The 18,294-nt window shown below is 35.8% G+C and overlaps 2 protein-coding genes and 1 pseudogene across 2 annotated transcripts; 2 read left to right on the forward strand and 1 right to left on the reverse strand.

Annotated features, from left to right (window-relative positions):
• Positions 1–3,005: 3,005 nt before the first annotated feature.
• LOC148918930 (uncharacterized) lies at positions 3,006–3,690 on the reverse strand (annotated as a pseudogene).
• A 1,367-nt stretch (positions 3,691–5,057) lies between these two features.
• LOC103326580 (F-box/kelch-repeat protein At3g06240-like) lies at positions 5,058–6,664 on the forward strand. Its single transcript, XM_008228821.2, has one exon. It carries the CDS (start codon positions 5,108–5,110, stop codon positions 6,395–6,397), a length of 1,290 nt encoding a protein of 429 aa, XP_008227043.2. The 5' UTR covers positions 5,058–5,107; the 3' UTR covers positions 6,398–6,664.
• A 2,922-nt stretch (positions 6,665–9,586) lies between these two features.
• On the forward strand, positions 9,587–12,514 carry LOC103326581 (uncharacterized). Its single transcript, XM_008228822.3, has 4 exons — positions 9,587–10,055; positions 10,137–10,592; positions 11,520–11,838; positions 12,247–12,514. Exons 1-4 carry the CDS (start codon positions 9,654–9,656, stop codon positions 12,378–12,380), a joined length of 1,311 nt encoding a protein of 436 aa, XP_008227044.2. The 5' UTR covers positions 9,587–9,653; the 3' UTR covers positions 12,381–12,514.
• Positions 12,515–18,294: the final 5,780 nt, after the last annotated feature.

The following is an 18,294-nucleotide window of genomic DNA, read 5'->3' on the forward strand; positions in this document are numbered from 1 at the left end:
GTAGAAGAAATCTTATTAACTAGATTATTTCTTCTTTTTGATATGGCACATGTCTTTAGTCACTTAACCATATTGGTAATGGCGCTGCTAGCTGATTCTAAATCAAAATTGTTTGAGCTATATTGTTCAGTGAAAACAAAGAGTTATTTAGACCGACGCTTGTGAAGTTTTGGTTTACATCTTTTGAGATGTTACAGTGTTTTCATAAAACTTCTTCGTTTAGAATTTCCAACGTCATTAAAAAAAAATTAAAAAAAAAATCTCCAAATGACATCTTTAGATTACATGGACAACACTCCCGAAATTTATCGTGTTTTTACATAAGCCCCTCGGGTTTATTGTGTTGTCACATAACTCGTGAGGTTGTAGAAATTATAGCAAGACTTGTTGAGGTTTAAAACATCCTATCATATAACCCCTTAAGTGCAAAAGGACATGACTTAATTTGTCAAATAACCAAAACAATACCATTAAGTTAATAAAATTATACGGTTTAGTTAAAGTAACACTTGTACTTTACATACTGATAAACAATGTCGTTTGAATTTTTTTAAAATGCTAGTCTTTGAAGAAAATATAACAAGGAACCTTCACTTAAGATTTCCTACGGTGAATTAAATTAATGTGGTTGAAGGCTGCGTCAATAGTTGGTTGTTGAGAAATTAAAAAAATGTGAGAAAGGATTTGAAAATTGTTTTTATTTTTCAGTACAAGTGATAGTCTAAATTACAGGGGAGAGTGATTTCTCTCTCACACACACACTACTATGACGCCTTAGTGAGGGTTCGAATCTAAGATTTCTAGTCTACAAATCACAAACAGCATTTTTACTTTTAGGCAACAAATATCTTCAAACAAATATATTTGATCAATCTTTTTTTTTCTTTTCTTTTGCAGATGGATATCATTTAACAAGTATTTATGCATTTAATTGTCACGTTCTTCATTTTGTTTATTTTATAATGAAAAGGGTATGTTAAAACTTTGTAAAATTCATGGGGATTTCGTGAATGGATAGATCAAATGGGTGTTTGTGTAATTTAATTTTTGATATCAAATTTGTCATTTGGAGAAAATTTTGGATGACATTATCAACTTTTGGATAGAAATTTTTTTTAAACAATTTGAAATCTTTTAGGAATGCAATGTAATTTTCAAAATCTCGAGAATTTTGTGAAAACAAGAAAAACCCCATAGGTGTCAATGTAAATAGTTTGAAAATAAATCACCAATTTGCAACCCATGACAAGTGGAAAATAATGGAGGTCAGGATCTGGTGAAACGTAGTTTAAACAATGGGGGTCCTGATCTGTGTGTATTCAACCCACTACAGCCGTCCATGCAGTGGCTGCACACCACATAATTTTCAGGAAACTAAATTAACTAACTTAACTGAACGGATTTTTGCAATAAAATCACAAATGAGGTGAGCCCACCGCCAAAGAGAGCTATATAATTTGACCAAACAGCCGTCTAAAACCCTCTTGATTTTCATCCTCTCCAATCAAGAGCCCTGAAACACCATAACCTTTTCTTGCTTTCTTGCTTTCAAATCGCCATTTTCTTTCCCATCGAAACCCACCACAACCCCATCACCATGGAGCGAATGATGTCACTCTATAACGAAGGAGCTGACCGTCTCTGTGTTGTTTGTCAGAGAGAAGTGCAATTCGAAGAAACGGTCTCTGTGTTCCACTGTACGCATTTCCTTCACAGAGAGTGCAATGATGCATTCGAACGCTATGCAAAGTCCATACAAATTGATACAGTTGCTTGCCCAGTTTGTCGCGAGGAATACCCGTTCGGCTCTACGAGGGATTACATATTTTCAACTCCACCTGCTCAGCCAAGAAGGCTCTACCGTCCTGTGATCCTGACTCCGGAAGAGGCAAGGCAGGGCCTCTGGAGAAGATGTGCGAGGGTGTCTCAAGAACCCTGGTATTTCTTCTGATTTCCGCTACTTGTTCTTTCTTTCGGTTCCTTCTAAATCCATTTCTGTATCTCCCACTACAAACTCTCAAAACCATCATTTTTGTTGCTTTTCTTCTTTCCTAATCCATTTCCGTTATCTTGCCTCGGAAACTCCAGACCATAATTTGCTCATCTTTCCTGTAAATCCAGTTGTTCCCAATGTTCTTTCGTCAAGATTGTCCTCCTAGACCCCAATTCTTTCTTTTCTTGATCTTTACCAAACCCCAACCAACTCATATAATCTGAGAAACGAATCAGCAAATGGCTCCTCCATCATTTTTTTTTTGAAAGCGTGTGCATGCAATTCTCTCTCGTCAGGCTGAAGAAGGATGGAGAGTAACAATCGGCTCGTCCCTCAATTGAGTGTATGGACAAGTGGCAAGTGCAGTGCTGTACGGACTTCAAGAACTTAATGATCAAATGTATTTTAGTTTTTTTAATCTGTATTTGTTATTGGGTTGGTTGAAGTGTAGAGTGGAATTAATCAGTAAGTAGTCATTTTATTCCAGCCAATGTGAAGAGTGCATAGTGGACATCAATGGACATACGACGTTTTTGGGTTCTCTCTCTCTCTCTCTCTCTCTCTCTCTCTCTCTCTCTGTTTTTTGCATTAATTTCTTGAGGCAAGCATGAAATTCTATTGTGATTTATGATTGCATTAGCATTGTTCTTATAATTTTATTTTGTCTTACAAGTACTGACAGACAAATGTGTTGCTCATCTCTCTTTGTATGTAATTTTTCATCACAGACAAATGTAATGAATCCCCCACACATGCCTGATATTCACTGCAGTCAATATATCCAAACCCATACACACACTGAACATGGCTCTTAGGAAAGTGTTGTTGTTGTTGACCATCTATCTTATCACACACACACAGAGCCTACTTTTGTTTTCATATATGTTCTATGATTCTAATTCTAATCCTAATTCTACAGAAACTGGTCTTTTTTGGTTTTTGCCAGCTAATGGAAAAAGCTCCATACTCGGTGAGAAACCAACAGTGAGTTTTCAGGTTGCTGCAACCAAAAAAAAAAAAAAAAAAAAACATCACAAAACCCCTGTACATGACATGACAATTATAGCAAGACCTGCATGATTGATTGCATTGGATGAGACCTGATCACAATGATTCAAGGAAACCACCAGTTTTTGTTAAAACAGCATTTCTCACTTTGCTGAGGGTCCTCCCAGCACCTTCAAAAATAGAAAAAGAAGAAATCTGGCTCCTTGCAAGCCTCCTAGCAATAAATTCATGAGCGGGTACCTTTGAGTCATAGTTTTAATTCCCCCTCATCATCATCAGTGTCCCCACCATCATCCCCAACTTCTTCATCATCAGCATAATCATACTCTTGGAGGGGTGGGCCTTGTTTGATTTCTAACGACATACTTTTGACCAATCAGGAATGTTGACAGGTGCTTATTGTTGCACAATTTTGGCTTCATGAGTGATGTGTTGCTGCTGTACAGCTACTGCCACTTCCATAATTGTGACTGCTAGTTTTTGGGATCATTCTTGAAGCAGTTGGGAGGTGTCTTGGAACAGAAACAGAGGACTCCTTGGATCTACCAACCATTTTATTACTAGAACTGTTCCTATCTTTTAGAACCTCCCAAACATCCTCTTCCTCAAAGTCTCCATCTCTCAAGGCCCTCCAAACTCCACTGCCCTGCCTTGTTAGACCATACCTATTCTCCATTGGTGATGGCCTACCTATCCAAAGACGACAAAAACATTTCATAGAGGTCAGAATATTAGATGTGGATTATCTCCAGTCTAAAGAAACTGTTATACCAAACATGAATACAAGTTGGGGGGGAGAGAGAGAGAGAGAGAGAGAGAGAGAGAGAGAGAGAGAGAGAGAGAGAGATAGAATTCTTAAGATTACTTCAGAGGGTTGCCTGCAAAAACCCAAAAGCAATACCCTTAAAAGGGTGTCTCAGTTGAGGTAATCCAAACATTTGCTTCTCTTTAATTCTTTGGTGTATTAATTTCCCTTCTTCCTCGCGCTTAGTTTGAAAAAAGAAGAAAACTTTGTTCAAAATATTTTGGTAAGGAAGGTGGATTATTTATCTGCCATCGTCTATTATAAAATCACCATTGACTAATCTTCCCAGATGCTCATAATGATATCTGATTTTTGCTTAAGAGACATTTTGGATTGCCGTTTCATTTCTACTATCTGACAATTTTTTTTTTCTATGCCTCCAGGAACTGATGGAATTGGAAGCAAGACGTGAACGTGTCCGGCAGAATGTTGCTCGCATGTATCATTTCTACCATTAGTTGTGACTTTTATAGGAGCATCATTTAATTTCCTTCAGGATATTAAATATGTAATCCAAATAAATTTGTAATTTTCTCCGCATTCCATTTTTTTCTTTCCAGGATTGAATAGGATCCATTCATTTTATACTTTTTTGTTATCTTATTTTTCTTTTCTATGACAATATGTCGTACTATGATGCGTACTAGTGCTTCTACGAGTGCAAGAGGCCTTTCTTTGTCATGCGTGTGACACAAGACTCTCTTTATTTTTTATTTTTTATTTCTACAATTGTATTTTTCTAAAGGCCCGTCTTCAACCTTTTAATACGTCCTACTAAAAAGATACTTTGAAGAGGAGCCTTTAGAAAAGAAAAAAAAAAAACAATTGTAAAAAAAAAAGGTGGTTCTAAGTCTAGGTAGATCCAAGTCTGAGGCAACGGAAACCCATTAATAAAAGCTACCCCTTATTTCATGAGAAATTAATGCCATCCTATATTTTACATTTTAGTGGGCCACAAGATTTAGGGTTTAGGAGAAAGAGTTTCAATGAAAAAATTAATAAAATGAGTTTCAATCAGACTCCTTATTAACAACGTCCCCTTTGGGTCCTTAACGCTAGTGGATTCCTGTTCAGTAAACCCTCAAAGCGAATAGAATATGAGTATGACTCCTTATCCTAATAACAATATATAAAGTTAACTCTCCTGGAGCTTTAATATTAAATAACATCAGTCCACCCACATGTACATAAGAGCTTGCTTTCGTACAAGGAAGGAGAAGAAGAAGCTAGAGGTACCGAATCATTAATTTTCTTTTCTCTATCTACTAGTCTAGTTACAAAGAAGAAGTAGAAGAAAGAAAATGGAAGAGCGGAGGCTGACGATCGCCGGAAACTCTAACTCTAATAATGGCCAGCTTCCATCAACGATGATAGAGGAGATTCTCTCAAGGCTACCAGTGAAGTCCTTATGCCGCTTCAAGTGTGTCTCAAAGCCATGGAGTTCCCTAATCTCCGATGACCCCAGTTTTGTTGCATCGCACTTGCGCAAAGGCTTTGGGGAGGATAAAGATGATCTACTCTTCCGCAGAAGAAGAAGAGTCATATTTACTGATGCCGCGGGTAATGGCCTCCACTCTATGCATCTTGACTACGATGATGAGTTTCTCAATCATAACAACGAAGAAGATGCATCATACTATCACGATAATCGCAATCGTAACAGTTTCGATTTCGATGATGATGATGAGGAGGAGGAGGTTGGTGCTAGTAATTTATTAGCAACAGCCACGGAGCTCCAGTATGTTTATAGCGAGTTATCAGGTATTTCGGTTTCCATGTTGGGTTGCTGCAACGGCTTGTTGTTATGCATGTTTTTATATGACCCGCAGTTATATTTGGTTAACCCAGCAACAAGGCAATCCAAGAAACTACCACAAATACCAACCCAATATACAATTGATGACCTCTACTTTTGTAACGTATATGGGTTTGGATTTGATTCTTCCACTCACCAACACAAAGTCATCAATGGTGTGGTCTACAGAAGAAATGTCCGTGATGATGATGAAGGAGGGGTTGAGTTTAACGTGTATGCATTGGAAACTAATTCTTGGCGACAGATTCAGTTCCTATTTCCCTACCACATCTTTCCATGTCGAAATAAAGGGACCCTGCTGAATGGAAATCTCCATTGGTTGGGGACAAGAGTCGGAGAAGATGATCATCGTCATTCATCTTTGTTGATTGTCTCCCTCGTTTTAACACAAGATCAGGAGGAGGTTCGAGAAATTCCACTGCCGCGCGAAATCGACTCTTCTCAAACTCTTCGTACTATTCTCGGGGTCTACAGAGAATGGTTATGTGTAACTTTTGAGGGTGATTATGGTAAAGCAACACCGACATTCAATGAGTTTTGGGTCATGAAGGAATATGGAATGGGCGAATCTTGGACTAAAATGAGGGTCTCCATCCCATATTGGAAGTTGTCACATTCTGGTTTCTGGACAAAGTCTCATGATTTGATGGTGTTTGAAGAAGAGTTGGTTATGTACAATTTTAACGATCACAGCTTTCGGAATCTACGCGTTCGTGAAATCGGCAAAGTTGGTAGTGTTGAAACTTACTGGGAGAGCATTGTTTCACTTAAGTAGAGTGAGAAAAATAAAAGAAGTAATTGGTACATTTTCTTTTCTTTCTACCCCCCTCCCTTCTTATATGGTTCTTAATAGTTACCAATTTTATTTTATTTTCAATTGTCTCTCCAGAAGAGAACAACAGCTAGAGGAGCTTGAGTACGTTTATTGCTTTATACAAACTGGACTAGAATTAATTTCCCTTATTTTTTGTTAAGTGAAGGCTCAGAGCCTGAGAATTTTCCTCTGCTAGCAAATTGTAGTCTGGAATCTGTATAATCTATTTTCTTCATATAGTAACAGTAGAAAAGGTGGCTGGAGTAATTTGAGGTAAAAGCTGATAAATTTCTTGTGGATTTGTAGACCCAAATTGAATTGGGATGCTATTCGTGGTGAGTACTTGGTTCGTGTTTCGTAGCCGTGCATTTGCAGTTCTTTTTATTTATGTTTTTCTTTTAAACCTTGATGCATCGGCTAAATGGGCAGGTCTGAAACAAAGTTCCCCTTTGGCAAAAGGAAAAGCCTCGTATGCATAATCTATCTCCCCTCCTTGAGGGATAATGGGTTTTCCGTGAGTGCTACGTCCCTTTATTTTTTCTATTAGTTGGAGCAACTTGTTTGCTGGTTTTTATTTCTTTCTCTACACTTTGCTCATATGAATTTTTTTTCAACGATTCAAACTATTTATTATTTACAAATTTATAAATAAACCCAATTTTAGACATGTATTTATAAAAAAACTCAAGCACTATTTAAACATAGAAACACACCCAAAATCAACCCCAAAGTCAACTTTTTGGGTGTGTTTATAAATGGGTTTTGAGTGTGTGTAATAATGGGTTTTGGGTGTGTTTATATGTTTAAATAGTGCTTGGGTTTTTTTATAATTTCAGACCCCATTTTGGGTGTTTTAGTGAAACTCCCTTTATTATTTTTAAGTCTGCATTTATAGATCATCCTAATAATATCAGATAATATCATATTCAAGTGATTTTTTGTAGAGATGATCTTTAAATGAATATATACAAAATAGACTGTTTGGATTAGTGAAATACAATATAGAGTGGGCCCTAAAAGAATGACACTCAAATAAACTTATTTGAAGAACCTCTCAATTGAAACTCTCTGTATATATAGGGTTTGTTCATGATTCTTTTGATTTATTTACCTAGTATGTTCATCTAGACGAATCGCAGACTCATATGCCAAAATAACCCTTTGTATATGTAAAAGGATTTTTTAGTGTTTTGTTTTTGTCTCTTTGGTAGTCGATATTTGCATTTGGAACGTTGGTTTAACATTTATTCTAATCTGTTGCTTTTAATGTTTATATCATATGAGCTCAGTATGCTTGACCAAAAAGGATCTAGTTGTTTCATGTGTTTGACCTTATAATTTAGTTTGCAAGGCCACACCATTATTTGGTTTTTATTTTTATACCTCAGGAGTTGATAATAACTAACCTTTTGCAATATACTTATTTTTCATGGTTATTAAGTTGTGATATGAGTATTAACATAGTAGACTGAACAATGATTGTGAAATCAAAATACATTTTAATTACTACTGTAAATTTCCTCTATTTATTTCCTTAGACATGTAAGAGCATCCATAATATGATTAGCTTCTTATTCAAACCTTTTATGGTGGTAAGCCGAAAAAACACAAGTACCGCCTCGTCCCGGACCATTATTCATGATTATACTCTGTGCATAGATTGTTATTAAAAATATGTTTTTTTTTTCTTCGTAAAATCCAAATTCAAAACCTTTAAATATAAATAATAAACAAACAAAAAACTTTAACAGTGAAGTAAATTAAATTAACAAATTATAGGCAAATAAAAATAAAATTAAGAGTAAGAAAGCAAGTCTGGTATGGTAAAGCACGTTAAAGACGTCGTTTTAAAGCCTTTATAGCCTTCCTACACGCAAATATTGACGATCTACAAGATTCCAAGATACGGACCCCAATACACAAGCTCAAACTCTGCTATGAGCATGATCACAGTTAGATAAAAGTCTCCAAGGCACAAAATCGTTGCCCAAAAATAATAATATAGAAAGTAGAGATAGACCAGAAATTTTAGACTCCAATGGTGGAGCAAGGAAGAGCGACTGTGCCTCTAAACTCTAAGGGTTTTTCTTATCTCTTTCTCCATGTTTTATTTTTGCTTTGTTACCATGATTATGAGTAGCTAATTTTCTTTTACTAAGACACAATGTAACCCTTTTCTTATTATTCAAAGCTTAGTTATGTCATGCTATTAGAATTTCCATGTTGTTGAAATTTAATCACTGTGCTTATTTTCTTAACTAATGATCTTGATGCTTAGCTACCATCTAGGTTTTTGGATAAGTAATTGATGCGTGTTAGGGTATACGCCATGCCTGATATGAGTTTTGCTTCTTGTGATTAAATTCATGAATGCGCCTAAGGTAAACACCATCTCTTAGGGGTTTGTGTGATTGTGTGAAGTTCTCATTGAACCTAAGGTCTTTTTATATGTTAATGTTTATGCCTCATGCCAAGGATAAATTGCGTGTAAGAAGAAGTGGTTAATTGCTGTGAAAAGAGTTAATCATAATTTTGGAGAACTAATCATTAACATAACTTGGGAATTTTGATAGTATGCATGCTAAGGTTTGGATAAGAGGAATTGTGGTGAAATTGTTGTCTTGGTAAGCTTCTTTAAAATCTTTCACAAACTTATTTAGTTCACGTTTTTCTTCGTTATCTCGTCTTTTAATTTTCTTGTTTTCAACGTTCTTTTAAAGAAAATCTTTCAAAACCAACTTTCAAAACTCCTCTATTAAGTTTTAGTTGAGTCATTAGTTTTAAGTTTATTAATTAGGGTGTCTAGAGTAATTTAGGATTTAAATTAGTTTATAATTCACAACAACTTGAGAATTTATTCAGTCTCTGTGGGAATGACCTTGTACTTGCCTTGGCTATATTGCATTAACCTTGTGTGCTTGCAAGTTTATTTCTTGAATTTAACTATCTAATTTTCAGGTAGTAAAATTATACATCAGATTACTCAACACTTTTTGAGTCAGATTCAAAATTTCCAAATTCCTGACCATAAATATTTTTGCAATATATACTTCATATTGTCAATACACTCACAAGTCACAAAACACAAGCTGTTGCAAGTTTCCACATTTCTCTACAAACCCTTTCTATTTATAACACAAAACTCTCAAACCAAACATGTTCTTCTCAAACAAGAACACAAATTCAACCCCAAACCCAAAATCAACCGAAACCCACCATGAGAAACGATGGCAGGGAGGCCTTGTTAAACCGAAACCGGTTAGGACGCTGCGTTTCCCACAAACAAGACGAGCTAAAGAGCTTTAGATCCTACATATGGTGGATGTGCGTGGACCAATCTAATGCATGGAGAGCATGTATTTCATGGAGCATTTTCATTCTGTTTGGGATCCTTGTTCCAGCCATATCTCATTTTGTGTTCGCCTGTGCCACTTGCGATGGAAAGCACAAGAGGCCTTACGATTGTGTGGTGCAATTGTCCTTGAGCAGCGTCGCGACGGTGTCGTTTTTGTGCCTCTCGTGGTTTGTCCGGAAGTTTGGGCTCCGGAGGTTCTTGTTTTTTGATAAGCTTTATAATGAGAGCGAGACGGTGAGGAGGGAATACACAGAACAGCTCAATGTGAGTTTCAATTCCTCCATCCCTCTGTAAATAATAAATATTTTGGTTTTGATTTTAATTTTAATTTTTTTTCCTGTGTAGAGATCATTGAAGCTTCTATGCATCTTTGTCATGCCATGCTTTGCTGCGGAGAGTGCATATAAGATATGGTGGTACGCATCCGAAGCCACACAGATCCCTTTTCTAGGTAATGTTTACATGAGTGCCGCAATAGCATGCTCACTGGAGCTGTGCTCCTGGCTCTATCGTACGACCGTGTTTTTCCTCGTTTGCGTACTGTTCCGTCTCATCTGCTACCTCCAGATCCTACGGTTACAGGACTTTGCCACCGTGTTCCAAGTGGAATCTGATGTGGGGTCAGTGTTGTCTGAGCACCTTAGGATCAGAAGGCACCTCACCATCATAAGCCACAGATACCGTGGGTTCATATTGTGGTCGCTGATTCTGGTCACAGGGAGCCAATTTGCTTTGCTGCTCATCACAACCAGGTCCGGTGCCACTGCCAATCTTGATGTCTACAGATCTGGTGAACTTGCGGTATGCCTTCTTTTGCATTCTGTGACGGGTTACATTTAAGGGCGGAATCATAAATTTTTTAATGGGTGGGCTAGCTAAAGTTATTAGCTTAAAATCTAATTATAATTTTTTTTTAACTAACAATTTCTATAATTTTTCTAGAAATAAAAGTATAAATTAAATCATATAAATCATGCTAGTTCTAAACACAAGTGAAAAAAAACAAAAAGGAACTAGAGCCATATTATTCACGAATGGTGGAATTTTATTTAGAAAAATGCTTCACTTTTGGAGATACGTTAATGGAAAATGATAAAAATTGATGTTTGGGATAAACTTTGACACCAAATACAAATGTGGAAGACCTTTGACTGTGCTTATTGGTGTGGTAAAGATATGCAATTCTATATTTTTTATTTACTTTTAGTTTAAAATATTAGGCTACATATGTTTAATTATTTTTTTCCCCAAAACCTTCCTTAGGCTACAGCCTAGGACAACCCCTTGGGCTAGTTCCGCCCCTGTTACATTACTTGTTCAAAGTTGTTGGATTGAACTCAAAGTTGTTTAATTATTCCCCAAAACCTTCCCTAGGGTAGAGCCTGGGACAGCCCTTGGACTAGAACTACCCCTGATTTTTTTTTTGTTACATTGGAGGAAAGAAACCTCATTGGGATTCGATTCTGGAGTGCGATTTGGGGGGTTTGGGGGATGGGGGAGTAAGAATCCACCACACTGCCCTAAACACTTTATATATAGTGAAAAATCGGATATTTAACTCGACTTGAATGAACAACGGTGTATCATGCATGTTCTTGGTGCAATATGTCATTTTTATAGTATTGTAGTTGAGCTATATTTAGACGTTAACAGTTTTTTAGGCAAAAAAACTCATTATATTCAGTAAAATTTATAACCTCAATAATGATGTTTCATCTTTTGGTACAGTTAAGCTCCATAACTTTAGTCACAGGGGTCCTCATCTTACTACGCAGTGCAACTAAAATCACACACAAGGCCCAATCAGTCACATGTCTCGCTACCAAGTGGCATGTTTGCGCCACTCTAGACTCGTTTGATGCAAACGAAGGAGATTCTCCAACGACTAATCCGATCGCCGCCAATGGGAGAGTGTTTCCGGTTGCCAGTAGTAGCGGAGAATCAGACAGCGATCTGGCAAGTGATGATCAAGATGAATTGGAAAATGCTAAGTTGGACCCATCATATTCATATAGTACTATCTCCTATCAAAAAAGACAAGCTCTAGGTAACTCAACCTAATTTTAGTTAGCACATATATATATATATATATATATATATATATCATCATCAACTCTTGCCATTCATGATAAATTTTTTGCTAGTAGTTCTATAATCAGTCGCTCACAGGTGGAATTCCTAATCATGACTATTTATGATGTGTTGCAATTCTTGACGATTGATTTACACCAAAATACATTAATGGACATTCGTGAGTGACTGACCTTAACATCATCCTCGATATAACGTAATCAACACTAGAGTCACTATTAGCTCTTATAACTATCCCAAGTGATAAAAGTAATAACAGAGTCTTACTATATAATTACAACAACATATTATATTTTGCACATTGGTATTTGTATCACTTAATTTGATGATATTATTATTAAATATTGGTTGTTGCAACTTGCAGTGACGTATCTTGAGAATAATAGAGCTGGTATTACAATATACGGATTTACATTCGACAGGACTACACTCCACACTATCTTTATGCTTGAGCTATCACTCATTCTTTGGTTGCTGGGAAAAACAGTTGGAATTTAAGTTCATACTAAGATACATTGAGAGAGATAGGTATATAATTTTGAAAGTTGCATTTAGGAGATGTATAATTGATCCCAATTTTCCATTACTTTTCAGTGTATGGATTTCCCCCTTACTTATAGTGATTTTGTAAATTTTTGTAATTAAGCTGGGCATTTTGATTGATTAGTTTGGTTTGATTCAATTATATATGCATTAAAAGAATTGACAAAAATAGGTTCCAAATTTGAATCAATTGTAACACTCAATTTGAAATATTCTAAATCACTAATATTTAGAATATTTCGAATCAAGTATTTCAAGCTTAATATTGAAAATGCTTCAGAGAAGTCAATAGCTTGAAGATACTCTCTAGTTATAGATATTTATCACTAATCATGTTTAAATAATTAATACATTCATTAATTCAACTCTACCGTTATCGTACAACCAATGCAGTTGCAATGATTTATATACTCCAGTTATATATACATATACAGAGAGCTTCCATTGAGGGATCCCTCAATTAAACTTATTTGAGGGACACCCCTTGTAGGGTCCACTCCGGATTGTATTTCACTCATCCAAACCGTCTATTTTGTAGATATTCATTGAAAGATCATCTCTACAAAAAATTACTTGAATCCGATATCATATGACCACTCAATTGAGTTATTGAAATTTTAGTACTATCTTGAAGCACCGCGTTCGTTGATTTTGCAAGACACAATTGGATGTCGAAAAGGTTTCCGATTTGTCTAATTTTTTGTAAGGATGATCTATGAATGAAGACTTAAAAAATAGATGGTTTGGATTATTGAGAAAAAAATTGTAGGGTACCTTAAAGGACATCTCTCAAATAAAATTATTTAAAAGATCCCTCAATAGAAGGAGACTGTATAAATATATATATATATATATATATATATATATATTCCGTCTTAACTAATATGTGATAGGCAGTGAATCATAAACATTATTCATAATTGTAGATTGTCAGTGAATCACCCCACAACTACAAAAAATGAAATACACGATGGTAATTCACCGTCGTTGTGATGCTTTAAAAACCGTCGTTAAATCGACCGCCATCTTTTGGTGTATCAAACTACAACGGCTTTTAACCGTCGTTGTATATTTGTTGTGATGATATATTTTTTTCTTTTTTATGGTCTCAACTCAAATGCCAATATTCTATTGTGTGCTTTGGTATCCCAGATTTTTTCTTGTTTTGGTAGCTCACTTTTTTTTTTTTTTTGTTAACCACTGATAAAAGTAACAAAATGCTCTCTTTGACCAAAAAAAAAAATTTCAAAGTCGGGAATACCTCATTGAAGCTACTCGTAAGATTGCATTTGTGCATGAGTATGTGAAATTGGTACTTAAGTGAAGGGGGTAAATTAAAACCCCAATGAACAGATCTAATAAGACAACAATGATTAATTGTTCCTAATAACAATATGACTGGTCAATTACTAATCATAGACCTATAAATAAACAAGCTCAACACAAATTCATCACAAATCAAATATAAGAACCTGCAAGCCTAAAAGGTAACTACGTGACAACCTAGACACTCCGAAGGATCCATCAATCTAGGCATCCCTTGTACTAGCAACAACTAGAGTGAAAGGTGTGTCAACATTCATCAACATTTCAGAGATAATATATATAGTATGGCTAGTCATAAAATCAAGAACAGCACACCATAAATGTTCACCCTGAAACCCACAATTGGGAAAAACTATGGGTCATCACTCCAACCAGGCAAGTTAAGAAGATTCTTACAGAAAAGTAATCACAAGCTCAAACAATCCTAGGTCTATTTAGGAAATGAGCACTACCTCCCTGTGCAACCTTCTTCTCCAAACTTAGTTGAGGTAGTAGCTTGTGCTTCGTGGAAATGGCATCTAGTATATCAGCTTTTTTACCCCATGGCACAGCAACTCAGCTCCGGATTGTCACCAATGAATGAAATATAGATTCTGAAATGAAAGGGTCAATTCCTTCAAGAAACCATACTCATGAAGAAATCAACCAAGAATCTGATCTAGACTAAAGAAGATGACTAGTCATAATAACCTAGATGAAGACTCAAGAAGATGACTAGTCATAACTGAACTCATATGCAGATTTTAAAAACACATCATATTTCAAAGTATAAATTTCAAAATCTCATAGTGAAAACTCAAACCTCATCAAATACAGCATGCAAAGTAAAAGTTTTACTCTAAAAAATTCTCAATGAGTGAAGTAGATTTCAAACACATAAACAGATTTCAAAAATTATTTGAAAACCTCATTTCAAAAGCCATGAACACTCTCAAACAAACCAAAGAGAAAACCAAGTTTTCCAAAATGGTGTAAATGAAAGAGATGAGAGATTAAAAGCCATGGTCAGATTTTCTTAAAAAGAAGTAGCTTTCAAAATGAAATCTTGAAATCCCATTTCTATGCCATAAACACTCTCAAACAAACAAAAGAAAAAACTAAGTTTTCCAAAATTGTGAAAATGAAAGTGATAAGAGATTAAAACTTTGTATCACTAAAAGAAAGTTTGAGAAATGAAATTTCAATGAAAGCCCAAAAGGAATTCAAGAACCTGTAGGGGCATTTTTCTTTTAGCAGCTACAAATGGACTGGTAAGAAGCAAATCAAGAAAATATCCCCTGTGTCCGAGTTCGAAAATTAAGCCCCAAAATACTTGAAAGGGCAGCAGAGCCTTAGGAAGTATTTTGGTTACCTTCACCACCAAAACAATGGAAACTTACAGGTAATTTTTGCATGCTTACAGATAAACTTTTGAGCTTGGCATGGGGAGCTTGTGGCATGGGAGCAAAATTAGCATGAGTTGAGCACCAAAAAGGAAATATGGCTTCCTAGGGAGAAATGAGAGTGTTTAAGGTGAGGAAGAAGAGGTTTACAAGCATATGTGGCTAGGAAGAGAAAATGGAAGAACTATGTTCTTCTAGCAGTTGTCAGAAGAAGAAAATGGAGGAAGATGAACAGTGCACGAAATTTCTGGTTTTTGCAAGTATGAGAGGAAGCTTGCTCTCTAGTTGTGGATGATTTTTGTTGGGTAGAAGAGGCCCTAATTTATAGTCGCTGAAAGCTAACATTTTCCAAGAAACCCTAATGGTTTCCTTCCCATTTTGTCAAGTCTTTCCCTTCCTTTCTCCCTTCATCCCTTCAATCATCTTTTTTGGTGAAATCTTCTCTGTTCCTTTGCACAAAATCAGGGGTTTTGGGAGCTCAAGGCTCTCCTTTCCCGCAGCTGCACAGTGGGGACTCAATTGATGCACATGCTTGGTCCGAATGGTGCTTCTCTTCCTGGCAGCTTACATGCTAATATTCCCTTGGGTCCTTGCATGTTTCTTTTGCTTGAAACTTGTTTCTTCCTTCTCATCAACCAACGTGATCTCCATGGCTTCTTTATGGCTTTATCCTTCAGCCAATAGATGAGGTTTTTTAGTTGTTTGCTACCTTTATTTTCTAGGATAGGAAATCAGCCCCTTAAACAAATGGGCCACCCCTATCAAATATTGGGCTATTTGGGTTAGTTTTAGTGGGCCATTTTGACTGGGCTTTTGGTTGGACTATTTTCCCTTTTTGTACTCATCCATATGTTTGGGCCTAAGAAATGAGCTTGGGTTGCTCAAGCAACCGGAACCTCCACTTCTTAGTCCATCAATAGGCCTCATGACAATTTATTACCATCCATACCACAACTCACTCAAGCAAGCCAGGGCATTTGAGTGGCTTACTTAGGCTTGTAGCGTGTTTGGGTCTGAATAATAATTCCTTACGTGGCATGTCGCTTGGCGCGCTTCAATTTCATCGTCCTTGAAGAGGGACACGGTGCTTAGTTTAGCATGGGCTTGTATTTTATAATATTATTTCAGCCCTTGGCATGGCAAATTACTTATTTAGCATGGCACGTGGGCTATTACTTGTATATGATGAGCCTTCGTGTACTCCGATATGTGACTTTTCTTAATACAAGATCGTATTGGGCCAAAAACTTATTTGGGCCCAACCGTGGACTTTGGGCCTCAACAGAACCCATGAACTCTTCTCCCAAAAATCAAAACCTAATTTATGCACCATCTCTCACGAACTCTCTCTCTCTCTCTCTCTCTCTCTCTCTCTCTCTCTCTAAACCATTTGAAAAATGTAAATAAGAGTGTTGATGAGTCCAAACCAGCCCCAACCATTTTGGTTGGTCAAAAGGACACTTGGCATCCAATGATTAGACTTATAATAAGCAAAATCACATGCCTTGGTTAAAAATCTCGTGCTGGAAATATTGGCCTATAGGACTAGTCATCTCGACAAAGTATATGGATGCAAATGCTGATTTGGCCTATATGACTAGTCATCTCAACAAAGTATATGGATGCAAATGTTGATTTTCCTAATGATGCCCATTATAAATGAATGCACAAATTACCTTAGTTTTGTAGCCTTTTAACCAAGCATTGATTCCAATTTTCTCAACCTCAAACCCTGAAATCAGGTGGGAGGCTTGAGTCATACATGGTAGGGGTGGGCATCGAAATCAAAGAACCGATCAACCGAACCAAACATGACTGGAAAAAACTAAAAAAAAATTGTTTACCCAAAAAGTCAAACCCAATTCAAAAAATCGAACCGAATCGGTTCTAACCAGTTCCTGTTCCGATTCTATACCCCAACAAATTGAACCGGGCCAAATTAAAAAATATATAATTTTAATATTTATTTATATCCAATGCTATATTTAATCTCATAACTAATATTTACCCAAGTTCAATTTCAAAACATCTCTCTTTTCTAGCCTCAATATTTCTTTTTGTATGAAATTGGATAATTTGTTAATTTTCAAGCCAAAAAAAAAAAAATCAGTTGAAATTTGTATTAAAAAAATAATAATAATCCAGTTCAAAACTGAAGCTGGTTCAACCCGAATTGGACAAGTTTTATAATTTTTTTTGTTAAAACCGAACCAAACTGAACGGGATAAATAATACCAAATTCGGTTCCAATTTGAGGCAAAATCTGACCCCTACTACATAGTGAAGGTGGGTTAAAACAAGTTTGAACTGAAAGGTACTAAAATGACCCTCAATTTGATGGATTAACGGACATAACTAATGGTAGGAGGGGATCAACACAAATTGAAAGTTCTAGGAGTGTTAGAACCAAATTGGAAGTTCAAAGGGAAAATTGGAACATGACCTATAGGGAGCATTGCTCAACTTTTCCCCAAATAATATAAATAAATTACAAAACTATCACCTTTCCAACCAACCCTTGCATTATGAGACCGTTGTTTCATTATTTATGTTTACGTTTTGATTTGGATTATTCTTTTCTTTTCTTTTTTCTTTTTCTTTTTTCTGTAGAGTTAAGGATGGATTTTGAGTTGCTAAGTGCACCAATGAAGCTGTCCCCTATGCCCTTTTTTTTTTTTTTTTTTTTTTACCTGTTTGGTGGTTTTTAAATTAAAAGGGAACTAGAGCCACTGTTTATATATTCAGGATGCTAAAGCGTATGTCAGTAGGCAATATGGATCATGAGTTCTATATATGTAAGTAAATTAATTAGATAATGTGTCACATTAGTCACGAACCCATGATTCAAAAATGACTAAGCCAATTTTTCCAATTTTTAATTGAAATTTTAACAAAGTATACTTTATTTTTATGACATTTTCCAAACGGTACATAACAAGCATATCAACCAATAAATTATAGATACTAATAACTTAACAATAACACAACTTCTATTAAAAACAAAGAACTTAATAGATAGTAGCACCCATTGATCTCTAGATGGGGGTGTATCCAATTCTAACTTTTATTGAATTTTAATGAGTTTAAAAGTCTGAAGGTATTCAATTGTGACATTTAAATAGTCTTTAAAAGTTTAGTTGTATTCAATTGTGAGTTTTAAA

The sequence above is a fragment of the Prunus mume genome, linkage group LG3, assembly GCF_029339155.1.
Source record: "Prunus mume cultivar Tortuosa linkage group LG3, ASM2933915v1, whole genome shotgun sequence".
In the NCBI taxonomy this organism is placed as follows: Eukaryota; Viridiplantae; Streptophyta; class Magnoliopsida; order Rosales; family Rosaceae; genus Prunus; species Prunus mume.

Bases quoted from the DNA above. Each gene is read 5' to 3' on its own strand.
- LOC103326580 (XM_008228821.2), top strand. From the start codon at position 5,108: ATGGAAGAGCGGAGGCTGACGATCGCCGGAAACTCTAACTCTAATAAT.
- LOC103326581 (XM_008228822.3), top strand. From the start codon at position 9,654: ATGAGAAACGATGGCAGGGAGGCCTTGTTAAACCGAAACCGGTTAGGA. The intron at 10,056-10,136 runs GTGAGTTTCAAT...TTTCCTGTGTAG, and splicing joins AATACACAGAACAGCTCAAT to AGATCATTGAAGCTTCTATG. The intron at 10,593-11,519 runs GTATGCCTTCTT...CTTTTGGTACAG, and splicing joins ACAGATCTGGTGAACTTGCG to TTAAGCTCCATAACTTTAGT.